This window comes from Lathamus discolor, chromosome 3 (genome assembly GCF_037157495.1).
Source record: "Lathamus discolor isolate bLatDis1 chromosome 3, bLatDis1.hap1, whole genome shotgun sequence".
In the NCBI taxonomy this organism is placed as follows: Eukaryota; Metazoa; Chordata; class Aves; order Psittaciformes; family Psittacidae; genus Lathamus; species Lathamus discolor.
In genome coordinates, this window is record NC_088886.1 from 20,307,998 (window position 1) to 20,333,794 (window position 25,797).

Consider the following 25,797-nt stretch of genomic DNA (forward strand, 5'->3'; position numbering starts at 1 on the left):
AACGGCACAAAGTTCTGACACCACAGACAGCAGGAGATCTGCAGACGTGTTTAACAAAGGGAAAGTTGAAAGAGGGTACACATTCATGCTTCCCAGCATTATAGTGACTCCGGGATGTCACTATAGTAACCTGCTGCAGAAGAACTTTTGCCAGTGATTCACTAGCAAGCTCCATGTGCAAACATTACCAAGATGCTGCAAAACAAACAGTCCTCACATATGCACACTGTTACAAGCAGTGTTGCTCATAAAGCAAATGACTGAAGCAAATAAAATAAAGGTCTTACAGCTGAACATGAGGCATACTTTTCCATCTATACATGGATTTATCCTCCCAAAAAGACAGTAAAGGAGTCTGAAATCCATCCGTAAAGCACAACAAATGTTTTGGATTTTTGAGCAGCATGACAGGAAGGGATGTAAACAGTAAGTTGAGAACACGACTGCACGCGTTGGCATGAACATCCAAAGTACTAAGATATTGTGCAGAAAGGAAGGTGATGGCCTGACTCCATTGTGCTTTCTACAACCCTTATCAAATTTGTATTTCAAGCACAAGAGAAAGGGATGGACAGGTGAAAGCTGATCACTAAATCATGCTGATCAGCATGAGATACATGCTGTATTTGTGGCAGTAACTTCACTTTAGGATTTTTGGAACACTACAATTAACGTAGCTGCAACAAGCACCAGAAGTGTCCTGCTCCAAAGCTAAGGTCAAGTTTCACAGGGGCAATAACAATAAAATTCAGGGAGCTAATGCTTTCAACATATGGGAAGAAAAGAAGCTCTTAATTGTTGATGATATGTTAATTAAACTTATTTGATATCACCAAAGCCTGCTACAGCTATTAACAAGAGAATTAGATTAATAACTGGATGAATCATTACACAATTAATGAAGCTGAAGTGAAAGATGCAAATAAGGTAGGAAAAATACTGATGGCGTGGTAAGCTATCATTTCCAGTTCTTACATCAAGAATGGAAGTCTCTTAAATGGGCTTCAATTGCAATGGAGCAGTCAGTTATGCTAGAACAGGGATCACCAAGTACAAATTTCTGGGCTGTATTCTGCAGGAGATCAGTCTCAATCTAAGAGATTACGGTGATAAATAAAGCACATGCAGAAAGAAGGCACTGGAAGCCAGCCATCATGGACTGAAGCCCCTGCCCCAAAAAACCCAAACTGAAGATAATCCTAAACCACACAGAACACCGAAATCCCTTCACTATATGACTGACTAGCATGTAATGCACAGCAGAGTGATAAAATTTTAGTTGTTAAAAAGAACTATAAACTCTACACCATCCTGTTACTGACAAAACCACAGTGGTGCTAGGTGCAACAGAACAATTAAGAAATAAAGCATAAAAAATAAGTACAACTTTAAATCCTCTGCGAGGAATATTTATGCCATGTACCCCTAGACATCTAAAGTAAGTGTCTGAATTCCTTGTCCAGACAAAAAAGGCAAATTCTCTTCACAACTCTCCAGGCTACTGTAAATAATCCACTTCTAAAAACAGGCCTACAACTGCTACTTTTTGAAAATCAGAAGCCTTCTCCAACAAAATGTTGACCATCACCATTTTAAATAGCACAGCTACAAAAGAAAGAACACTGTCACACCTGTGCTGCCATGCACCTCTGCACAATTAAACAGGGAAGGAAAAGTCTGGCTCCTCAGGCAGAGGACAACCAAGAACCAGATAAGGGAATTACCTTCAGCTTGTTAAGCAATGGCCCTTTGTAGTCACCCAAAGCTTTGACTTATTCTCCCTACCCTGCCTCTTTTTTTAAGTGAATAAGGAAACAGGGAGACTATTAATTTCTCTACTTTACAAACGTTTGCAAGGCAGCGTTTGCAGCTTGTCAAAGTGCTTTGAGATTCTCAGATAAAATTCCGTAGTAGAACGTATTAATTTACATTTACAGATGTAAATAATGCAAATTCTAAATGTACATCAATACATTTTGGAGATTGGGGATTGCATGGAGCACTTCATGCTTCCCTTTCTGTTCTTATTTCTTCTGGGATCACTGAGACCAAAGCAAAAGAGAGAAAAGCCACACAAAACTGTATGTCTCTGCTGTCACGATTTACAGATGCCATAATCCCAAAAAGCAACAGCTTTGCAACTAGACCATCACCAAAAAGAAGTAAGTAACTAGTACATATGATGCCCATAAGATTAGTGAAATGAGAATATGACTTCCACAAGAGCTTGAGGATTATGTTTGGGTACACAGAAGGACAAAGAGATGGAGACTTCACCTGCAACAAGAAAGGTCTCTGAGTTGCACATTCATGCTAATGAATGGCAGGATGAAGCATGTGAGAACATGAAATCTGTGCATTTGGGCTTCTGCTGCTGCTTTATTTAACACCTCTCCCACTGACAGGGAAATTGCTACAGAAAATAACTTATTCTTCTCCCTGCCCCCCCCCCCCCCAGTGTTTCCTAAAACCAGAATGCATCTGATTTTATGCCTTCTCCTTTCATCAGAAGTCATAAAACAGTGCTTTCAATCTAAGGAATGCATTACAAAGCCACACATCCAAACGCTATTCAATCACATCAGCTACAGATGTCTGTCTCAAAACCAGGGTTGTTCTTGGAAGGACTATGCATGCTTCAGTTACCCACACTGAAAATTTGGGCCATAGCCTCAAGCTGGAAAACACCAACCTGAAAGCCTCAGTTTGACCTGTTACTTTTTAACTGTATAAAATGTATGTGACATGAGAAATAAGTTTTGAAGACTGCGTCTATTGTTTTTCTTATCCTGCTTCCCTCTTCTCCCCCTAATTTTCCTGTTAACATCACAAGAACAAAGTGTCCTATCTGTAGAACACAGCCAGAGACACAGGCATGGATATTGAAAGAGGAAGGAAATTTGACATCATTTTATCAATTAAACAACAAGTTAGTTAAGGTATAACACTCACAAAATCAACCACAACTGGAAATCAAGGCCAGAGACAAAAATAGCAACCACACAGGCAGAGACAGAAGTCTTCCTGAAGTAGAGGTAAATTGCTGATTTGATTATATTCTCCAGATAGCAACCAGAACTATCTTCCTGAGAAACAGTGTTGAGGGATACCATCCCAGACAGCCATTATCAAATAAGCATCATAACCTTTCAAATACAGAGCCCTGCCTACATACATTATAATCCAAAAGCAAAAGCCAAGACTACCAGCCTCTCTCATCTGCAATATCCTTTTGCAACTGCAGTCTCAATTATATTGGCTTTTGCTTTACAAGCTTATCACATTGTGAATTCATGTTTAATTTGATGTCCAGTGTCCCCCTGCAGAGTAACACCATGCACAACAGCAATAGTGTTGAAAAACTGCATGACAAGAAATCTATTTGGCTTCACTCTGAATATTACATCTAATTTTTAGCAAATTCACTTGAGAGACACTGACGTATTTCAAAGCAAAAAGGAAATCAGGGATCCTTGATTTTCACAAGAAATAAGGGATGGTCTTGCAAGCTAAATATGTGAAACTTAGTTTTCTCTTAAGTAATGGAACACATGGTAGAACACATGGTAGAAGTTTAGAAATATTTGAAAGGAGACTGTATTAAAGAGTGAAGGAGTTATTGGGGATAATACACATGGGAACGTATCTGGAGTGAAAGCTAAAAAGAAAAAGGACAGAGGAGATTTTAAATTCTGACTGGATTATGCAGAAGAAATGCAATAGAGGGAACACCTTAATAAGTATTTATATACCAGTATGTATTATTTTTAATATATTTCTACATACAATTTATATATATATTATGTTAAGAAACAACCACATATTGGTGATCCACTGATGACAAAAATGAAGAAAAACAGAGGTATTATCAAGCAGTTAATTACCTACGTTTTATTCACAACCATGCTGACCTGCTAGCAAGTCCCCAACTCCCAGTTGGTATAAAATAAAAATCAGAAGACATGTAATGATTGCTTCAGGATGGGAACATTATACAGGATGAAGAAAATGAGCAACATGACAGCACACCATCCTAACCAGGAAAGCCCCAGAGGGAAAGTCCTCTGCTGTCCATTAAGGAAATTCACTTCTGGAACACAGAGTAAGGTCAGCACTTGGGAACAGCTTTACCTTTTACATACACATAAGCAGCAGCATAAGCATACTGGGAGGAATGCTGCTTTGTTCTAGCCAGCTCTGAATTACCAAAGCTATCATGTTTTCTTCCACAGGGCAGCTAGTTCTTTATTAGCATCAGGGTGGTTAGCATTAACTCAGATAAAAATAAAAAGGAATTCAAGCATCAGCATAAAGTTCATTATATTGGTAACCTAATTTAATAGTTGAAAAACATCATAGAACTATGTCTCTCAAATATATAATACTGGCAGGCCATCGAAACTGCTACACCAAACCCTCTACAATGAAATAGAAACCAAAACAAGACAAAAAGATACTTACTAGTTGGGTATATACACTTGTTTTAGTTTGCTTTCTGCTTCTGCTGCTTTCAATCGTTTCTTTAAAAAGAAAATAAGAACAAAGAAAGTTAAACTAAAAATGAAATAAGCAATATTTTTATAGATATATTATTTAATTCCCAGGTAAAACTTCAGCACTTATTAAGGTACAATGAAGTTCTCCCTTCACTAAGCAGCTACCGCAAAACCCTTTTCCAACAGGAAAGCGTCCTCTGAAAACGACTGAGCATCAGATGACTCTGTACACAGCTTTTCAAAAAGTCAAAGAGATGACAATCTACTGCTTATATGGACAAACTTTTAATTCCTGTTCATTTCAATGCACATTCATGCATTGTTCCTGCCACAATTGCCGCTTTTCTTTTTTTTACCTGCAGAGGAAGATCTGACATATCAGTCTGCGCCTGTTCTCCATGACAACATTCACCAACTGGACAATAATAGGTACCTTAATGTACCCTCTCCATCACATCTACTCAACAGCTGAACCATTTCAAGGAAGACTCTTTTGTTGACAGTCCTCACTTCTGAAGACCAAGTGACTCAGGAGATTTTCTTTAAAAGTTTATAAGGCCCCTAATGAAAACCACCACCGCCAGGACATCAAGGAACATTAACACAGATGTGTTATGAATGCATATAAGAAGTAGAGTTCCAGAGCATGGGGACACAGTACACACCATTTGTCTCTTTATGTGGCCCTACTTCAGTAAAACCATCCATTAACTTCTGCCCACATTTCTGTACCAATTGATCAGAGGATCTTTTCAATGGGATGTACGGAGAAAATTCCCCCGGAATAGCTCTGCTCCTTTCTTTCATTTCGCTACAGCTGTGAACTTGTTGAGAGTCCACAAGAACATGTCAGAGGTGTGCAACTAGCATAAGCTTTACTAACTGGCAAGAGTCTCTTTTATAACTCAGACCTTCATACCATTTAGAAAGAGAGACATTCTCAAGTTTTCCCTTTATTACGTAACCTAAATTCATTTAGGGTAAATCTCTGGAGGCCTCCAGTCTGACCTCCTGCTCAAGCCATGCTCTTCAACATCCACGCTGGTAACACTGGTCTGCATAAATCCACAACGTTTTCCAGACAAACCAGCAGCATAGCAATACCCTAGACAAACAGGTTAACTTAGCATTTCCTATGCAGCAGCCTCAAGTTATAGTGTAGAAAAATAACTGAAAGCTGAATTTCATATCTTCATAGCAACAGTAAGCATCCAAAAAATGCAGTAAAACTGAACAATGTGTCACTGAGGAACGGACAAACATTTTTACAGGGTCACAATGAACGCACAGAAGAAAAAAATGTTTCCCATAAGCATAAAGCTTGCTCTGATCAGAAGGCCAGGCTTAAGCAAGGATTTTCCATTTGACAGTCAGACAGTTTCTCACCAAAGCTCCCTAGACTCGTTAAGAATTCCCCTCTTTCCTTCTGCAAATAAAAGTCAACCTATCTTGGAAATCAAAGAATGAAGTTTTCAGAGAAGAGAACAAGGGCTGAGAAAGCAGAACTTCTGAGAGCTATCTTGATACTACGGGTACACCTTCACGGTGCTGCATTCAAAAGCTGACTTGTTTCTGCTGGTGTAGGCGTTTTCCAGATCCTGATGAATCCTATAGACTTGCAAGAATCAATAATACAGGTTTTGCTGGAAACTGGTGATGAAACTAAAAAAGTTCTCCCTTTGAATAAAAAACCCAACTTCAAACATTTTCAAACCACCCTACCAAAGTCTTTATGTGAGAATCCAAAGCATCCAATGATGGGCCTCAAAAAGTGCTATGACAGTGGCTTTCCAAAGAGCATCAGCATTCCTCCTCCTCAACTTTGCAGAGAGGCACCACCCAAAAAAAAGTCACCCTTCAACAAAATGCATGCTCAGATGCCTTTTGGCTCAAGACCTGGTGGCTGTTCCACCCACAGCCTGAACTGGAAAACAGGTAGTCTCTCCCCAGGCACAGATTACCACGGCAGTTACATCAACTGATGAACAGTCACAGAGCTCATTATCTCCCCAGGAATTACAAGGAAGTCCAACATAGAATCATAGAACAGTTAGGCTTGGAAAGGACCTTAAGATCATCTAGTTCCAACCCTCTGCCATGGGCCGGGACACCCCACCCTAGACCATGTAGCCCAAGGCTCTGTCCAGCCTGGCCTTGAACACTGCCAGGGATGGAGCATTTATCACTTATTTGGGCAACCTGTGCCAGAGCCTCACCCCCCTCACAGTAAAGAACTTCTTCCTTATATCTAACCTGAACTTTTCCTGTTTTAAGTTTGAATTCATTAGCCCTTATCCTGTCACTGCAGTCCCTGATGAAGAGTCTCTCTCCAGCATCCTTGTAGTCCCCCTTCAGACGCTGGAAGGCTGCTGGGAGGTCTCCACACAGTTTCTCTTCTCCAGGCTGAACAGCTCCAACTTTCTCAGCCTGTCTTCATACAGGAGGTGCTCCAGTCCCCTGATCATCCTCGTGGCCCTCCTCTGGACTTATTCCAACAGCTCCATGTCCTTATTTTGAGGACACCAGAACCGCACACAGTATGCCAAGTGGGGTCTCACAAGAGCAAAGTAGAGGGGCAGGATCACCTCTTACAACCTGCTAGTCACACTCCTTTTTATGCAGCCCAGCATAATATATCTGATACTGATAAACATCAGATACCGACAAACAGCTTAAAATACTGCTTGATGAAACTTGTATAACGACTCTACTTCCTTGAGACCTAAGCAGGAAATTCAGGGAACTTCCACTGGTATAAAACTGCTTGGGTTATTTTCCACTAGATTTCTAGACTGGGCAGTGGGGGAAGCTGCCGTTTGCTTGACAAAAGCTCCCAAGAGGACTATCTAGACTCATTATGTCATGGCAGTTTTGGAAATCTATGAATGCAAAAGCTTCATGCAATCACAAAGTATTACCAGCAGCTGAAATATTCTACTATCCACAATGTAAAGTCATTTGCCTTGGAGACATGCTTAATTTAGGGCATTGAGCAACATTTTAGTAAACTGGTGATGAATGTTAACTTCACACCACAGATCTTTGTGATTGAAGATCATAGCACAAAGCCTGAGCTAACAAGTGCCATAAGTCACCTGGACCTAGCAATACCCTCCTCTCCTACAGCTGCCTGGGGATCAGCACAGAGCATGACATACAGCATATGCCTTTATTACAAACTAGGATACCAGGAAAATTTAAGGTTTTTAGAAGGTACCACAATGGACTGGATAAGAAGAGGTTCTGCACTAAGTACCTAATGCTGTGGGCAATCAATAGACCAGATATGATGAGTTTCCTATTTTCTGACAGTGACTGATACCAGAAGGTACAAAATAAAGGTGCCTGAAATGTAGTCCTGCACAATTGCAGAATAATCCCTTCGCAGAGAAAGTGCTTTGCTAGGTTCTTGGCCAGTTATTAATTGATTTGTGCTTGAAGCATATTTACACTATAAATTCTTAATGTTGTCTGATGCAGTGCTGAATGTCCTTATCCACAAAAAAGCCCTGAACATTTGCAACTTTTCCCTAGTAGTTTGGCTTAAATGAAATCTTTTGTCTCTGAGTTATTTATATATCTTAAGTATACCCTCTTATTTATCTCATCATATTTTCCCCATCTATATAGAAGGGAGATATTACCAACTTGTCTATCCCACAGGGACTAAGGGTTTAAAATACTAAGCACTGTACATTTAAGTTAGTACAAACATCTGTCCTTTATATATCCTCTCCCTAGATTTGATATCTTTCATTCTACCCACTAAGCTTGTTTGTGGTCATTTTAGAAAGACTGATTATTTATAAAGAGGAAATAACAGAAGAAACCCAGAAACACAAGGGATGTTTCAAGGTCTACAACACAAGAGTTGGGTTGGTAAATAGCACAGGGACACCTCAAACATTCTTAAACAAGCCTTTATGACAGGGAAGACTAATTTAATTTTCTGGATTTAGAGGAGAACTTTCACACAGTTTATTCTTTTCCAAAACTCTGAACATACAAGTGCTGCTGTGGGGCAGGGGAGATGGGACAGAAAAGTTAGCCAGTCCATGAGCATTTGAAAGAAGTGTTTCCAGCTGCCTGTGCTCCAGTAACACATCTGGGTACTGATGTGTGGTACCTATGGTCTCTGTCTCTTGCTTGCCAAAACTGCCATAGTTCCAATGTTAGTGTAGGAGGTGTCTGGGGATAAAATGCACTACGTATGCGGAAAACCATTTCTTTGATGCTGTTTCTACTTTGCTAGCACACAGAACTTTATGAAGGCTAGTACATTAAGATGTCATTCTCGGCTCTTGGCTAGGTACAAAGGGAGCTTGCTTCCCTTAATAAAGATGTTTTCTACCCTCAACAAGATTTACCCAGAGCTCCCTCCTTTATTTAAACTCCCTACTTCATGTAGCCAAATATAAGGGCACTTCCACTTTCTCTAGTATCTTCTCAACACTATACGTACCTTAAAACTGATTGTTTATTCCTTGACTTTTCCAATAAAAAAATAGCACAGCAGAGATTGATATTTGATCTTTACCCTCAAGTTATACGGACCTCAAGCGCAAATAAAACTTAAAAAAGTAAAATAAAGCCTTCAATTCCCTAAAAGCGTATGACTAATTCAGTCATCTGCCACTGCTAACTGCCATGTCTCACGCTCTCCTCAACTGCATCTCAACAGTTATAAAGAGTTATGTTTTAAAGCTTTCAAAACTTCCCCTCATAACATGAAAACAGAAGAATTTAAGGATTGGGGTGGGGGGCAAGGAGGGGAAGGAAATCAAAAATCACCCTGGAATTCACAGCTATGTAAGAACTGAACTTTTACTTTGGATGAAAACATAGGCATATCCAAACATCACATCGACTCTGAAAGAGCAGTTCTGTTCTTGGAGGGTCAGTATATCTCTTGATATGACTGAACTCCCAATTACATTGGGTTACCTTCAAAAACGTGGTATAGCTGAAGCCAAATAAAAATTACTAAATAAGAGATCCAAGTTCATGCTCCAAACTGCTCAATCACAGTGTTTTACTCACAAGACAAGGAAGTGCTGTATTAAGCCTTTTGATCTTAAGTATACCAAGATACGTATACCTTATTGTTCAATTCCAAAAAAGGGTCTTCTGTTGAAGTAAACTAAAAATTTAGCTTCCTCAATGGCAAGAAATTTAGGATTATGATAATGCTTACTCAGTCTAAGAAAATATCAAAGGAAATAGAGAAGGATGTAAGCAATTCCCAGCTGTTTTCCACCAAAGGAGGCAATTGGCTGATCACAGAATCACAGAATCCCAAGGGTTGGAAGGGACCTCAAAAGATCATCTAGTCCAACCCCCCTGCAAGAGCAGGGTAACCTACAGTACATCACACAGGAACTTGTCCAGGCGGGCCTTGAATATCTCCAGTGTAGGAGACTCCACAACCCCCCTGGGCAACCTGTTCCAGTGCTCTGTCACTCTTACAGTAAAGAAGTTCTTCCTGATGTTAACGTGGAACTTCCTATGCTCCAGTTTACACCCATTGCCCCTTGTCCTACCACTGGATATCACTGAAAAAAGCCTAGCTCCATCATCCTGACACCCACCCTTTACATATTTGTAAACATTGATGAGGTCACCCCTCAGTCTCCTCCAAGCTAAAGAGACCCAGCTCCCTCAGCCTCTCCTCATAAGGGAGATGTTCCACTCCCTTAATCATCTTTGTGGCTCTGCGCTGGACTGATGACAAAGAACTTCATTATTATGTTGTGTAACTCTGAGAAACAGACAGTATAAATGCATGTTTTTATGTTAATTCAGCCAAGGATTCTACAGGAATGAGCAAGTTACTAGTATTTTTTAAAAGACAATAGCATATAGCCTTGGAATATAACTTAATCATCCTCCTAGAAGGAGGACAAGTCAAAGGGAAACAATTTGGGATACACACTTCTTGTATCCTTACTTAGCATATTCATGTACAAAAATGCTGTTAGCCCCAGAATCATTTTGTGGTATTAGTCAGGAAAGAATCTACACAGACAAAGCACTATGAAGAAACAGATGGAAAAAGTGGTGAGGGATGTGCTTTGCCAAAGACTCTGCACACATGAAGTAAAATATAAATGTAATACATCATTATTTCAACTACAACTTCCTATGCTTTCTTTGTGGTTATATATAGATAGCTCTCCCAGGCTTTTTATAAATGTTTAATAGTATTATTTGCTTGTACAAGCTGGGAATTTGAGATGAGGTCTTCAGCTCAGTTCAGACTTAACTGATGTGCTATCTCTGTACAGCAATTTCTACCTGTTTGGCTTACACTCGTACTGTCTCCTAAGTGTAAAGCCTCTAAATAGAAGTTTTCCTCAAATTCTACTCCCTGGAACACTACTGGGCAGAACATGTAAGATACAGTACAGCCATGATAGAAACCCCACTACATAGGAATATTACAAAACAGAGAAACTGTGGGTTTGTTGGGTTTTATTAATTGCTGCAAGAACAAATAATCAAAGTCTTTCATGCAACTATTCCCTCTCCAAGTCTGTCTATGTAGAAGAAAGTCAAGAAAGCGGAAATAGCAAAAGAATTTAACCACTTCCTAATCAAGGGAGTTTCTCCAGTTGTTCTGCCTTCCCGGCACATAAGTTCTCACTTTTTCTGATACCTACCATGTTGCTAGATGGATTTTTATGACTAATATGGAGGATAGAAGATAAATGGATTCTTCCCAGTGCAAATATTGATCGTAGAACAAGCTGAGTACATCTCCTAAACAGCTGTAGTCAGAGAGTATAGCAGCACTCACTATATCAAACAATACACAGTTCGATGGCGAAGGAAAGACCATGACCTCATTTCTCCAACATGCCAGCTTCCATCACCATCCCACTGTATTACCACCTACTCTTTTACTGGAAGCAAAAGTTTATACCAACGAATGAACTTGGGGAAATACTGGAATGAGGATGCTGTTCATTAAAAATATAAAATTGATGCAAAAAAGAGCTCTCATTTGTCTAGAGGATCCATCTGTTATTTAAACGGTGTTCCAATCACAAAGAAAAAGGTAAAAATCACACTGCAAACCAAGGTACTCAAAAACAGCACATTCCGCATACCGGTCAATGCCTCAGGCATCTTCTCTTTATCACAGGCTGAATTTCCAATGAAGCAAGCTAAGGCTGGACTTTTTTGTAATTCTGTTTCTTCTAATACTTCAAATAGATGTTTAAACATAAAACTAATAATTATACTGAAAAATCCATTATAGGTTCTCCCTTCTTTTAATTAATTTTCCTATTAAATAAGTAGCATCTAATAGTCTGCAACATTTTGCATGCTGCTTGCATTTAAGGAATCAAGCAGCCTTCGTATTTAAACAAGTAGAGATAAAAATGATTGTAAACACTAGTCAAAGTTGATTCTCAAGTATAATGACTCTGGGAACTTCAGCTATCAATGCTTCCCAGACAAATACTTTACTCGCAGTGCTTACATGGGGGAGCCTCCGTGCATCTGAATCAGTCATGGGCAGGCAGAGATGGAGAATTAGCATGGGTGCCTGCTGTACAGCACTGCCCAGCCCCTAAGAAGTCAAAACTGAATTTAATGCTGATCTCGAACTCTATGAGCAGAAATTAACTGTATTCCTTTCTTCAAACTGCTGAACTCCTAAACAGACATTTGAAAGCTCCAAACAAATAAAGTGGAAGCAAACATGAAAAGAAAGCACAAATGCCAATGTTACATGTTTGCATCAGAATGGCTGATGAATTCAGTGACGAAAGAGATTGTTCAGTGCTTCAGATAGTTACAGAACCTACCTACTGGAAAGGCTGAACCCCAAAAGGGAGAATGAAACATTTGGTTTCAAAGGCAAGAAAAACATATTCCATTAGAAAGAAATACATGATTCTGACTCTCTTACCTGCTGAACGTATCTGTCTGTAGTTTTCCACATATAGTAATATTCTATTATGCTTGTTAAGGACTTCCATGGGAGCTAGGGACATAAAGAAAAAGCAGCAGTCATTGCAGGGAACTGGCACACAGCCTCACTGAAAATTCACATGATTCCTTTGACAGCTTCTAGCAAAGTCTTGCAACTACTAACCCTCCTAAGAAAAAAAGACAGTCTAAACCTCTTAAGGGCATTAGATGCACATGGGACCCATGTTAAATTAAATGTCCTTTCAAAAGGGTTCTTTCAGTGCAGAAGTAGAGCAGGTTACAGGTAAATCTTCATGCTGCATTGGCTCCACAGTAAACAATTCGAGAGGCACAATGTGAAAGGAATCCCACTGGCTCAGACTCTCTCTGAGCAGCAAAGACTTGAGCAAGAGTCACAGCAACACCATCACAATTCTGATCTGCTTGGCTTCTATGGAGTTGGCCCATTAAAATAAGGGCAAAACTAGTAACAGAGTTGTGCCCTGCCAGTTCTGTTCTCTGTGTGAGAAGCACGAGGATTTCAGGACCAGTGTATTGTGCTGTTTCCAAGTTCCTCTGTCTAAAAGATTAGAGTATGGGACAAGAAGCACTAAAACTACTTGTTTTGTTGCAGAGGACTCAAACAGCAATACAGTGAAACTTGGCTCTCTTTACTTTGCTCTATTCAATCTGCATGCTGAGCACCTAGGGTAGAGCTTTGGACAAACTACAGGACACTTCCCTTGGATGCCCAAGATCCCTTCTTAAACACCAAAAGGCCCTTTCTGAAATTTCATTATTCTAAGTGACTAAATTTTCATGTTTCAGAAGGCCCAATACTTATTCTCCTTCAAACACAAATTAATCTACAGCAGCTAGGCTGTCACAACACTTTCCTAAATCCTCCTTCAGCTGTAGCGGAGCAGATGACTTTAAATTAATGTCTCTAAAGGAAAAGCTATCATCTGTGATTTGAAATTCTGACTGTATAACAGGCTGTCATCAGCATGAGGTCTTCCTTTCCCCAATATATGGCATGACACATGCTCCAGTTCAAAGCCCTCTTCATCAACATGAAGAAAACCAACACAATTTAGACAAGCTGTAAACCAGCTCTGTCCCTGATTAGAACAGGTCACCATGTGGTACTTACAAAATCTTGCTGAATGTCAGTGAAATCTTTTCCATATTTTTCTAGTGCTTCCTCAAAGAGGTTTGCCTCTGAAGCAGACCACTCCTCCATCTCATCTCTGCACAGGACTGGCCCACCTTGTGGCACAAGCGCAGAGATTGCCTTGGAAATGTCATAGACATTTTTGTGCAAAGTGTCCATAGCATGGAACTACATAGTTGTAAAAGAGAAAGATAAATGTCAGGGCAAGCATCTAGGGGAGAAAATGCTCAACAGTGAAACAGTAATAACAAAAATTCTGCACCAAGATTTGAGGGTGCAGTGATCGGTACCTATCACAAAGTCAATAAAAACCTTGTTCCAACCTTAGACTCCCTGTAATTGTCAACATACAAGTCTAATGTTCATTAACAGTGCAGTTTTTGTGGCCTATCAATAACTCTCACTTAGCTATTCACCAGCAACACCACTGTAGCACTTGAGGTATGTATCATTATTAAATACACTATCCTGTGTATGTCCTGTGTGGGACAGAGACCCATTCACCCCAGGACTGAGCAGGCCCTGTTAGGTACCATCCATACATGTGACATGAAGATAGAGGTCCAAGAGTACGTTATTGTCAAATAATCCACAAAAATTGCACGAGAGAAATATTTAAGTGCAGCAGCACAGGCATAAAGTCTCTTCAGTGGCCAGAAACACCCAGAAGATTCAAGTCAAGTCACACATCATAGCTGATTAGGAAAAAAGAATTGCTCCCATGAGCAATTACTCCTCAGAAAGCTGAGCTATGACTGTCTGCAACTTGTGATTTACAAGGGCTGAGAACATGTTGCGAGGGAGGAGCTGGTATTAGTAAATGAAATTTTGGCTTTATTTCCTGATTTCTGCAGCTTTAGTCAGGATGTTATTTGCCTTTCATCATACCAGTTTTGTGCACGTGCATAATTGATCTGCAGTGCTCTATCCTAGAATTTATTCTATATGGTTTCACATTACTCCACAGTTATGAGGTGAGGCTTTGGTAACAGTTCTCTGAAGACTTCATAAATTTTATTCAGATTTTCATTAAACTAGCACAGAAGTTCAAGTTTTTCCTTTCCTGTATGTACTCAGAATAATTTATGATTATAAAATATTAACAATGTCACTACTCCTCATGTACACTAAAATACAGCTCACTGAAGAGAAGAACTGGATCAACTGAAATTTCTTATCTGACCACAAGCTCACCCCCCAGACAAATCTTGCCCAAGGATGCCAGTGACACACTGGTGCAGGGGAAGTGATGAGGAGGGGCTTCTGGCACGACAACATTGCAGGCAGGCAGATTTGCATGCTTCTTAGGACAGCTACTGAGCCCATGCAAGAGATGGGCTGTGAAGCATGTCATCAGAACATGTTAATAAAACAGAACAAAAAAAAAAAAAGCTCCTACACTTATCCATGATGGATCATAGGAGGCACAAGGCCAGAAAAAGTTACTTCATATGTAAATAAAGGGTTCCTTTACAAAGACAGGATCTGCTTCACAGCAGGCCACAATTACAATCCATCTGCTCCTCTTTTTGCCAACTGTTATTGCTGAGGTGAGTATTTTGCGTTTCTCAAAAACTTACAGTCCTCTTAAAAAAGATCTTACCAGTGTGATGTCCCTGGAGGCTGCTGCAGCGCTCATGTGCAAACTCGGCTGTCTGACAGAACTACTGCAATCTAGCGCTCGGGCAAATGTACCAACAGACCTGAAAGAAATTAAACGGAGCATTAACTTTAATGCAAAACAAGCATAAACACACAGCTAACACTCTGAGATCAGCAGACTCTCTTTCTCACTAACAAGATTACATGGTTTGGTGTAGTTCTGAGCCAGTTGACCATTCTCTTCAGATGTAGTTTGTTATTACAAACACTTTACTAGGTTCATATGACCAAAGAGGCTTAGGCGGGGAAACAGTGAAAGACTCAAAGACCACAAATGGGGGAGTTCTGAAGTACTCTCTTATGTCTTATCTCTCAACAGACTTAAGCTTTAACAGAAACTGAGCACAAGCAACCTTTATGAATGGCAAAGTCTCTTCCACAACAGCAAGAATAGTGCTGTGTTATCCAGAGGTAGAGAGAGATGCCAGTATCAGACAGAAAAAATGCAGTAACACAAGCTTTTTCCTGGAAGTTTACATAAAGTAAAAAATAATCTTTATTTTACAACTTAATATTTAATAATAAATATATAGCCTGTATGAGAATACAACAATTCTCAAATACTTCCTGATGCAAGCCGTTCCTGCATCTGAGGTCACAATCCCATGATGCTCCTCATCTTATTCCTAAAGAAATTAAGTTGGAGAAACCTTCAACAGGAAAACCAGCTCCAGCAATTCCTGCTCTCTTCACTGCTTGCTACACCACATGGGTGAAACACTCGTGGCTCCTGTACAGTAAACTGGAGCTGAATTCCTCTGAGCAACTACAGCAAAAAACAGGTGGGTTGGGTTTTCTCCACTTGTATCACTTCCTCAAATTAGTTGAGCACACAGAGAAACAAACTAGTTCTGAGCAGCACAAGAGCAGGAAAGGTAAATGCTTAAGCAGTAGTTGTCATCAAATATTTAAGTTGGGCCAAAATAGAAACCAGACTCCCCTACTCAAGGTTTCTGTGGAGATTCACACTTCACCATCTCCCTGGCCTCCCAGTCACCATCCCCATCCTGCTTCACAACTTCCCCACCCCCAGCTTCAGCTGAACTGGTACTTTTTGTGTGTTTCACTGACATTTTATCATAAACTGGACCACTTTGCTGATTCTGGGTAGAAGCAATTTTTATACTGATCTCCTTAGTGATCCTCATTATAGCATTCATCTTCAAGTGGCTGCATCAGCAAACCCAGTGGGTAGCAGTCAACAGCCAGAAGGAACCACTAAAAGCAGCCTCACCACTAAAGCCTACACCCAGTGGAACCCCCCACCACAAAGCAGCTCTACAGTCACTCTAAACCAACCCACTTGAAAACCCCCATCCACCGGGCACTTCTACGCTCTCACTTCCTGCTGTGTCTTCCTCACACCAACACCAGAGCACTGTGCGGCTCAGTGGCAATTTGAATCAATCCTGCTGCAAATTAACCCAGAAAACAAAGATTTTAGCATTTTGGTGGTGTGCTGTATTACACTTGATTAGAAGCAACTGTGAAGCCACAGCCTTGCCAAGAAGGGTCCCTTAAGAAGTAGGAACACCCCTTGCTCAGATATTCCAGCTCTCCCCATCACTCCATCTGTTTGTTCCATACTGCTCATGGAGATGATCCTCCTGCCATTTTCATCCACTTTCCTTCATCCATCCAAACAATTAGAATTAATCTGTTGCAGATAAATCATTTAGTTCAACCAGTTTGACTTTACTGTTGACACAAGTCAAGGGAAACAGCAATATATCATGTAAGCAGCACAGTAAAACTTCCAAGAGCCTAAATTCTATGGTGACTCCTTAGTGTAGCCAGAACACTATGAACTTTATGAACCTTAAAAAGAGTCTACACAACAAAAAGTCCATATTTAACCAATGGCAAAACTATATTAATGGATTCTGAACTGTGAGATTTTCTTCAATGTGGACTGTAGCTGAATTTTTATTTTACCAGCCTGGTTTCACTCTTGGCTCCCTCTTACTGGACTCTCACGCAAGGCCCAAGCAGCCACACAAAGGGTTTTAAGTGCTGCAATGCAGATTAACCATTTATTGTTTGGGGTTTTTTTTAAATTTTGGCCAAAGTTCATCATAATGGCAAGCTTTACCTTCAAAGTATACAGAAGAATCGCTGCGGGTATGTATTTCTGAGTATACACACACTTTTCATCTTGAGTATTTAAACACTGCATTTCCCAAGGTCCTTCATTTACATCAATTCTTTTTTATTTTTCCTCAGTATTTCGCTGAGCTTGTACCATTCAGCATGTTGAACACAAGTACTGCTATTTGATACAAACACACCCTCGTTGCATCGTCTAGAAGCTTCTACCAGAACTGGAGGGCTCTGTCAGGCAGACTGTTACACACAAGCTCTAGTGCTGCCTCTCTGGCAAGTATCCCATCAACTTACCCCACAACAGGCACAGCAATGCCACGCTTGGGAAAGTTCAGGAGAAATTTCAAAAGCATAGTAACTCAAGGAGTGAAAAACTAAGAACCAAAAGGCAGACAGAACTAGGGCCCAATTTAACAGAGTATGTGAAATACAGGTTTAACCCTTTTCCAGGGCTAAAGGCCTTGACTGAAGTACGTAGCCCTGCAAGTCAGAGTCCACATCTATCAGACAGATCAGCCAATGAACAAGATACTACTAGCAGCTTGTAACTTCACACATCCCTTTCCTAACCATATCCAGTAACTTGCTCCACTTGACTACAACCAGCAAAAAGGTCCAACTATCCATTTACACACAACACTTTCCTCCCATGCAGTCCTACAAGCTTACCTACAAGACACAGAATTTGGAGTGTTACCTTATTTTTTTTCTCCCCTCCCCAAATTATTCAGTCACCAATTTTTAGAAAAGCCAAAAATTTTGCATTGGCTTCTGTTCATATAAATGCATACCAATGAAAAAACTCAAGAACATTTTTAAAAGGAAAAGCTGATCAATAAAGATTGCATCGGGCTTAAATGAAAGCACACGTTTCACCATCTGTACAGATTTGCAGGGTGCTTTTTTTCACTTTATTGTGCCTACCTATTGGAATCTAAGCATTAGAAAGCATCCATGCTCCATCAAAAAACACTTTAACAGACTTCTTAGCAAACTATTAGTAGATGCTAAAATGTCACTAGATTTGAAAAAGGGAGAAAATGGACAGAGTAATAAACTGTCAAGAATCTAACTCACTAAACCTTCCGCATGCTGGCTGAAGTATTTGAAAAACCTCACCAAGTAGAGGAAAGTTTTAACATGACATTTGCTGGTCCTTTATAAAAGTGATTAAGTTGTAAATCTGAGTAGCCATGCAATTCCCAAGAAGGCATGTAAATGTCCATCATTTCAAAATGGAGCAAGTGAATAAAGCAACTGAAACCAGCATGTACACTAATAAAGCATAAAGAACATAAAAAGTGCTTTAAAGAGTTATTAACATTTACTTATTGAAAGGAGAGTTAAAATGCTCTTACCTTGCTACCACCAGGAACTGGTCTATCTGCTTATCTACTAGCGGGTTAAAGGCTTCCCAAACTTTTGTTTCAAGTTTTGACTGGTCTCTTCCATCATCCTCACCTGGTTGAAAAGCAAACCAGAAATGCTTGGTACGGCTGTTTTAAAATAGAACTACCTTCTAGACTTTTTTCTCTCACAATAATTTAACTGCTAACCCGTTTCAGTTACTCTGCTTTAACCAGCCACTGTAAAAATTTCATTCATTTATTTGCCATGACAATTTCAGTTTGACAGGCATGGCAACACGCCTCACCTGCATCAGACAATCAGATTTTCAAGCACTGGTTTAAAGGATGCATGTAATAGGAAACAGAATACATCCTTCCCCTGACTAGACAGTCCCTCTTCTGTCCCGTTGCTCAGCTCCTCTTTCTCCTTTATCTTGCAGCAGCTCCAGGACACCCTTCCAGCTACTCTGAGCAGGCAAAGAGTAGCTGGGTTTCAATGTGCATCAGCTGCTAAGGGGGAAATCATGGCATCAGACTCTTGCTTTTATATTCCTGACTCTACACAAACCAAAACACCCTGGAAAAATACAGGAGCTATTGAGAATTTTTTATTTTTATTTTTTTCTGATCCTTTTAAAACATCTGGAGATTATCCTTCTCTGAAGACTGCTGGCCTACTGAGGGAAGAGAATGCCTTTCAAGTTAGCTCATCCTCACTTAGGAGGCTTGCTCAGCTGCTGAATAAATACCAGTTTCACAGACAAGTTAAACAAGAGTCCTGACCAATCTGTTTGCCTGTTCTAACATGAGCCTAACAGTATCAGCAAAGCTCCTAAGCAAAGACAGAAGCATCTCACTGCTTTCACATCTCTTCCCACACAGCCAGAAGTCTTTCCAACATGGGCCACAACTCCTGCTCTCTTAGGAGAAGCATCCCAACAGACCTTTCCCCATGTGTTACATGGGTCTCAGAAAGGAGCCATTAGACACCAATATTCTCCATCCCTCTCAGCTTCTCCATCCACTTTTGGATCTGTAGGGTAGTGCAATGACAAATCTGAAGTTAGTTACTATCTGGTAATTAGTATCAGTTACTGCTACTACTCCCTCTTCCTTGGGCCAGGGTCCTCCTGGTCTTACTGCTCAGTGGCACAGTGGGAGCAGGCAGAGGTCTCAGAACACATTCAAGCCAGCAAATTCTTCCTCCTGCCTGTTTTGCAGGTGAGAAGCCTAGGCTGGCAGCCAACACTTGGGATGGGGAGAGAGGGCTCCGGGGAAAAAGGCATCCAGCAGTAACAGGCAAATCGATGAGGGGAGACAGCATTTAACTCGCAGTAATTTAGGAGGGGCTCTTATAGGGAAGTGAGGCTTGATTAAAACCACAAAAGGCTTTATAGTCACAATGGAAATTTGTGTTTCCCATGGAAATTCTGAAATCTCTTAATAAAAGAGTACAAGCTCTGAGAGAGCCCATTAATTCAATTTGTTTCAGCAATTTTTATTATTTGGACAAATGCCACTTAAGACTGGTTTGAGACATAACTAATTGTGTTTAGTGGGCAACAGCTTCAGTTACCAACAAACCAGGCCACTGCTGTACACATGACCTGGCAGTGGAAAAAAAAAAAAACTTAAACAGGGGAAGTTTAGATTGGACATAAGGAGGAAATTCTTTCCTGTGAGGGTGGTGAGGCACTGGAATGGGTTGCCCAGGGAGGCTGTGAATGCTCCATCCCTGGCAGTGTTCAAGGCCAGGTTGGATGAAGCCTTGGGTGGGATGGTTTAGTGTGAGGTGTCTCTTCCCATGGCAGGGGGGTTGGAACTAGATGATCTTGAGGTCCTTTCCAACCCTAACTATTCTATGATTCTATGAAACCTCCACCTCCCACACCTCTGCAGGCTGCACACATAAAAGTGGCCACATTCAACATTCAACAACTGAAATAAGTTATGGAAATTACCCTCTTTTAGTAAGTCTGTTATATCTGCCTGGTATCTGTTTCCAACTCGGATCTCTCCTTTATCCGCGAGTAAGGTCTTTTGTTGAGGATCATATACTAGTGAATAAAAGAAGAAATCCTAAAAATAAAACAAGAGAAAAGAAGTAAACAGTATCATTAGCTTTTTACTTTCAGCTTTGTATACATACTAGAAAGCACTTACATTTTAAGTCTGATTACCTATATACAGATTTTAAAACTGGGTGAAGAAACAATAAATGAACCACTGGTTTTAAAACCCCACATTAAATGCTGCCACTTTCTAAGTGTAACAGCTCCCCCTCAAAACCAGCCATTTCTTTAATATACATACAGTCTTTGAAGCTGAACAAAGCTCCTCTTGCACAAATGAGGCTCAGAAAGGCCAGAGATAATTTTTAGTAATACCAGCTGTTTCAGAACACAAAATTGCACTTTCTCATATACCGAAATAGCAGTACGAGATGCTAGTGACTTATCTGCACAAAAATACTGGTACAAGTTAAAGCATAACTTCAGAGTGTTACCAGTGAAACACGCCATAGACACAAAGCTCCAGACAACCTCTGTGGCCTCTACTGGACTTGCTCCAGTATGTCAATTATCTCTCTCTTGCTGGAATGCCCGAAGCTGGACAGAGCACTCCAGAAGTCATCTCACAAGTGATGAACTGAGGGGATGAAACTCTTCCCTCCATCTGCTCGCTACACTCCTGCTAAAGCAGACCAGAATGTACATGGCTTTCCTTGTCACAGAGATGCACTGCTGATCAGCTTCTTGTCCACCTCCATCTAAGCTTAAATCACCATGTCTCCTTCAGCTTATTACTGGGAGAAGGATAGAAGATTTGGCAGCAGCAGTAATCAGCTGCAGGTGGCAATACATTAATTTGCTGCCTTTGTTTAAACAGAGAAAAAAGCTGAAAAAGCTGCTTGGCCTCTGTTACCTGGGTGTGTAAAATTAAAGCAAGAATTCATACCAGAACAAGAAATGTCCTGCCAGGGTGAAGAAAGAAAACAGCCACAACTTTAACTACTTAAAAGTGCACAGTACAAGTAATTCAACTTTTCTGCATGGGTAAATACTAAACTGCAGCTATGGAGTGACACACTGGTGACCACGTATGCCCCATGAATGTATAGCGGGTATATGGGGCAGGAAGAGAGCTCTGATAGGTCATGAAATAAGAGACCTTTCATAACGTCTGTCCACAGCAACACTATCACCAGGAAAGAAAGCTGTTTCTGAAGAGAAGCATTGGGTTATGTGTTGCACCATTTTTCACGTATCAGGCTTCTGGCTAATTTTCCTTTCCCCCATATTTCTGTGTCAATAGCAGGCACCCTGTTTAAACACATCTCATTTCATGCTCACCTCATTTTCCCTTTCCCTATATTTGGTATGTGTCAACTGCATGCAACAAAAATGAGGACAAAACCAGCATCAGTTTCAAGCCCTGTTCATCTTCATGAAGAGGTGGCAAGGGAAAAGAGTCTCCCAATCTGTTATACAAAGCCCGAAAAAGGAAGAATCACTGTGAGTTTCCCCAGTAACATGGCAAAAATTCTGCAGGCTAGGGCTTCTAAGGTACATACTAGTTCTGTTCCCCAGCCCTGCACATTACACACATTAATCCAAGACTGGTATCACAGCAGTAAGGTTTCTCATGTTTTCTTTACACGCGTAATGCATCCAGCATCCAATTACGGCATGTTGCAATTACAGAGTGTTAAACCTGGTAACTCTGTTTTCTGCTCCAATTTTAATAAAAATTGTCAATTTTTCTGGGCAGAGATCACCATCTTTGGAAGGGAGGAAAAAAGCCAAAAAAAGAGCCAAGCAAGCAAGCCAAACCTGCTTTGCTACCTAAGAAAGCTACTGCACGAAAACTGTCACCTATGCAGCACAGCACAAGAGACAAGACAGGAACTAATAGCAGTCTCCTCCAGCAAAAAACTTGTCACTTCTTCACCATGAAAACGTGAACTCCAAGGGCAAGAACAATCTCAAGTTATGTCACAATTAACAGGATAGAAGTTGGCAAAATGCTGTTCCAGCACCCAGCCAAGTCAATTGGAAGGGTTGTCTGTGGTTGGGTTTGAGGAGGTGGGATTCAGTTGCAACCTATATGACATTTCTGACTCCTACTCCCACCAGGCACCAGGGTCAAATCTACTTACAAATAGAAGGGAGCTTCAGAGTATATGAAAAGTATATTCTGGCTGTGTAAAGAAATCTGGGTCTCTTGCTCTCTGTCATATACAAAGTTCAAGATATTACAATATTTTGAGAAGGTATCGTTGCATAAATAAAATGTAGGTAAAGCTTCTGTCTCACAAGACTCCACGTTATAAATACAGCCTTTTATTTATTCAGGATTAAAATAACCAACTCTAGGACAAAGTATATGCAGTGCAACATTAATGTGTTTCAGGCATGCTGCCCAGCAAATACGCAAACCAAACACTGTAGTATAAACAACACAGTGGGCCCCAAGAAAGGCCAATTAAGTCTTTCTCTGCCAGGGAAAGTCATTCATTGTGGAGGGGGTTTCTCCCATGGTATTTGACTGCGAGATGCCCTATTGCTTCTTTTTTATTATCACTATGAATTTTCTCTACAAAATAAACTCCATCCTTCTCTACCAGTCTCAGGTCATATTCCTATACTTTGCCCAGTTTTGCCTCGAACCAAGCATGTCCTATGAAAAAAATAAAAGCCTCTCAGCTCTTCTCCCCGACCACAGCCTCCTCAACTGAGGAAAGATTGAAGTTCAAGGGCTAAACATGAATACAAGAACAGGCTGTAATCACCAGATGGAATGCAATCCCAGCGCCATCTTCTTCCATAAAAGTATGAAATTCACGCAATGAGTGGGATTTCTGAAAACATTATTAAATGTCAGTTTAGTGCCAATGCAAACTATAATTTAAGGAACAAAGCAGATCCTTGCATACTCTTGCACATGTGAACTCCCGATCACTATTATGCAATAAGAACAATTTTTCAGAAGGGTTTCATGAGAAGTGTGATGTTCAAGACAAAATAACATGGTTCTTCAAAATCCTCCATGTTCATTTCAGCTGTCAAAACTGTGTATGCTGAGCTTGCAACAGTGAAGAAAAAGACTTCTCTCTTTTAATTTCAGATCCCAGACAACACCCAACATGTTTGGAAAGATTAAAGTGACCTGCCAAGAGTTAAAATTAAACCATGACTTTCTCCTTCTCCAAAGTGTTAGACACACAATCTCAGAGCTTCCCTACCCAAACCCCTAGGCCACCTAAGCTATAGCCAAGAACCAAAGCCACAAAGAAACTGCAGAAGAACCAAAGAAAAAAAACAGGCTCAAAGTCAAAGTACAGTACAGAAATAATGGTTATTTCATAACAGCTTGCAAACTTTTTTTCATTAAGTCAGTGTGGGTGAGGGGGGAAATGTATTTTAACTAGAGAGCACTTTATTTTTAGGGGGGATACCAAAAGGAATGGAAATGTCAGACATGCGCCCAGCAGGCAAAATGCACACAAGTCTCTGGATATATCTGAGCAGAGCAGTAAAATTGATGGTACATATAGTTTCCTGCAGAATAGAGAAATCAAATGCTTTTGCCATAACTGGCTATATGCCTTTCTCTTGATCTCCATGGGAATTCAGTATCTACAGGAAATTCAGGTTTTCCAGTTGCTTTTTCCCCCCATTCCTCACTCCTGCTAAAAACCCTATTTTGCCAGGCACAGTAAAAATGTCTTTGCTGGTCCCCTTCAGCCCGCTCTCCAAATGTAATGGAGCAATCTTCCTGGGGAAAATGACAGAGAAAGGGTGGAAGGAGGAAAACAGGTAACACAAATGTAATTTTGCTATGCTTACTATCTCCTTAAAATTTTCCATCTACATGTTTAAGCTCCTCTGAGGCAGACAGCCTCGGGCTTAAAACCTACTTTTAGTGGTCATAACATATAAGAAATCAAAAACAAATTCCCTAAAAGTGCTGAGGCTTTATTGATAAAAGCCATGTTTAAAAAAAACCAACAAACAAACAAAAAACCCCCAACAAACCAACAACAGAACAAAACAAACCCTGAAACATTTTAGAAGCAAAGAATGGATTAAGAACAGGGACAGGGGAAAGAAACAGTTCATAACAATACCATTCAGGGCTAGGAATTTACCAGACAACAATTATCTCTTTCTTAATCTCTTCACCCTCCACCCAAGCACATTTGTGCTCCTGAGCTTTCAATTTCTTTACCATCTGTCCAAGTTAGTTTGCACCACAGCAAAATACCACGTTAAGTGACAGGACACATTCAGGGAACTCTCTCATTCTGTGAAATCTCTAAGTGCCTGTTCAGTTTTAAAAATAACCTGCATCACTCATCTTGCGTTTTGAGAGTTCAAAAGGATGAAAAAGAGAAATCTCTTTCTATTCCTACATATGCAACCAAGCAGTTGCATGATTAGAGGAAGCCAGCTCCCTTCTCTGTCTCAAGGTACCTACCTGTAACATTAGCAGTAATAACAATGTGTTGGGAGCAATTGAGAATAAACACTACTTAAAAGTTGGATACTAGCAAATCAAAAATAATTTCAGTTTAACTTTTTCATTCAACATGGCCTATCCTGGGCTGCTAGTTGGTTACAAACGTTTCTGAATGCAATGCCCCTTGTTTGACGCACTGCCATTTGGCAGCCCTGAACAGACTTGAGATGTTTCTGGTTTCACATTCCAGAGAGAAACCTGACTATTTAATCTGCTTTGTTTAAAATTCTCTTAAACCAGAATATCAGATTTAATTAATCTTATGCTTAAATAAATACTAAAGAAAGCTAAAAAGTGATTTTAAAAGAAAGGCCAACTATGAGACAGAAATTACAGTATGTTCCTTGCAAAAAAAAAAAAAAAAGGTCTGTTTTCTCCTTGTTTCTTAAAGGCTGGTGATGACTGCTACCCTACTGTTTTTAATTACAAGATTTCCTCTCTTGTATAACATTTTAATGTTTTCAAATGCAAATCTAATGCTTGCAGATGTATTCAGTTTCTGTATCACCCACCCTGTCTCATCTCGGGCATTAGGCTTCAGGTTTGAATTCTGAAGCTGCAAGGAGCAAGT

At 40.2% G+C, this 25,797-nt stretch overlaps 1 protein-coding gene across 4 annotated transcripts in view; it reads right to left on the reverse strand.

Annotated features, from left to right (window-relative positions):
• The window catches only part of MTA1 (metastasis associated 1), an 81,074-nt gene that overhangs the window by 28,695 nt on the left and 26,582 nt on the right, over positions 1 to 25,797 (reverse strand). For all 4 annotated transcript variants that reach the window (XM_065673906.1, XM_065673907.1, XM_065673908.1 and 1 more), the window contains exons 6-11: positions 20,666 to 20,783; positions 18,714 to 18,816; positions 15,194 to 15,293; positions 13,570 to 13,758; positions 12,415 to 12,489; positions 4,462 to 4,520 (exon numbers count right to left, since the gene is read on the reverse strand). In XM_065673906.1, coding sequence (XP_065529978.1) covers positions 4,462 to 4,520; positions 12,415 to 12,489; positions 13,570 to 13,758; positions 15,194 to 15,293; positions 18,714 to 18,816; positions 20,666 to 20,783 — 644 coding nt within the window. The remainder of the gene's footprint in view (positions 1 to 4,461; positions 4,521 to 12,414; positions 12,490 to 13,569; positions 13,759 to 15,193; positions 15,294 to 18,713; positions 18,817 to 20,665; positions 20,784 to 25,797) is intronic.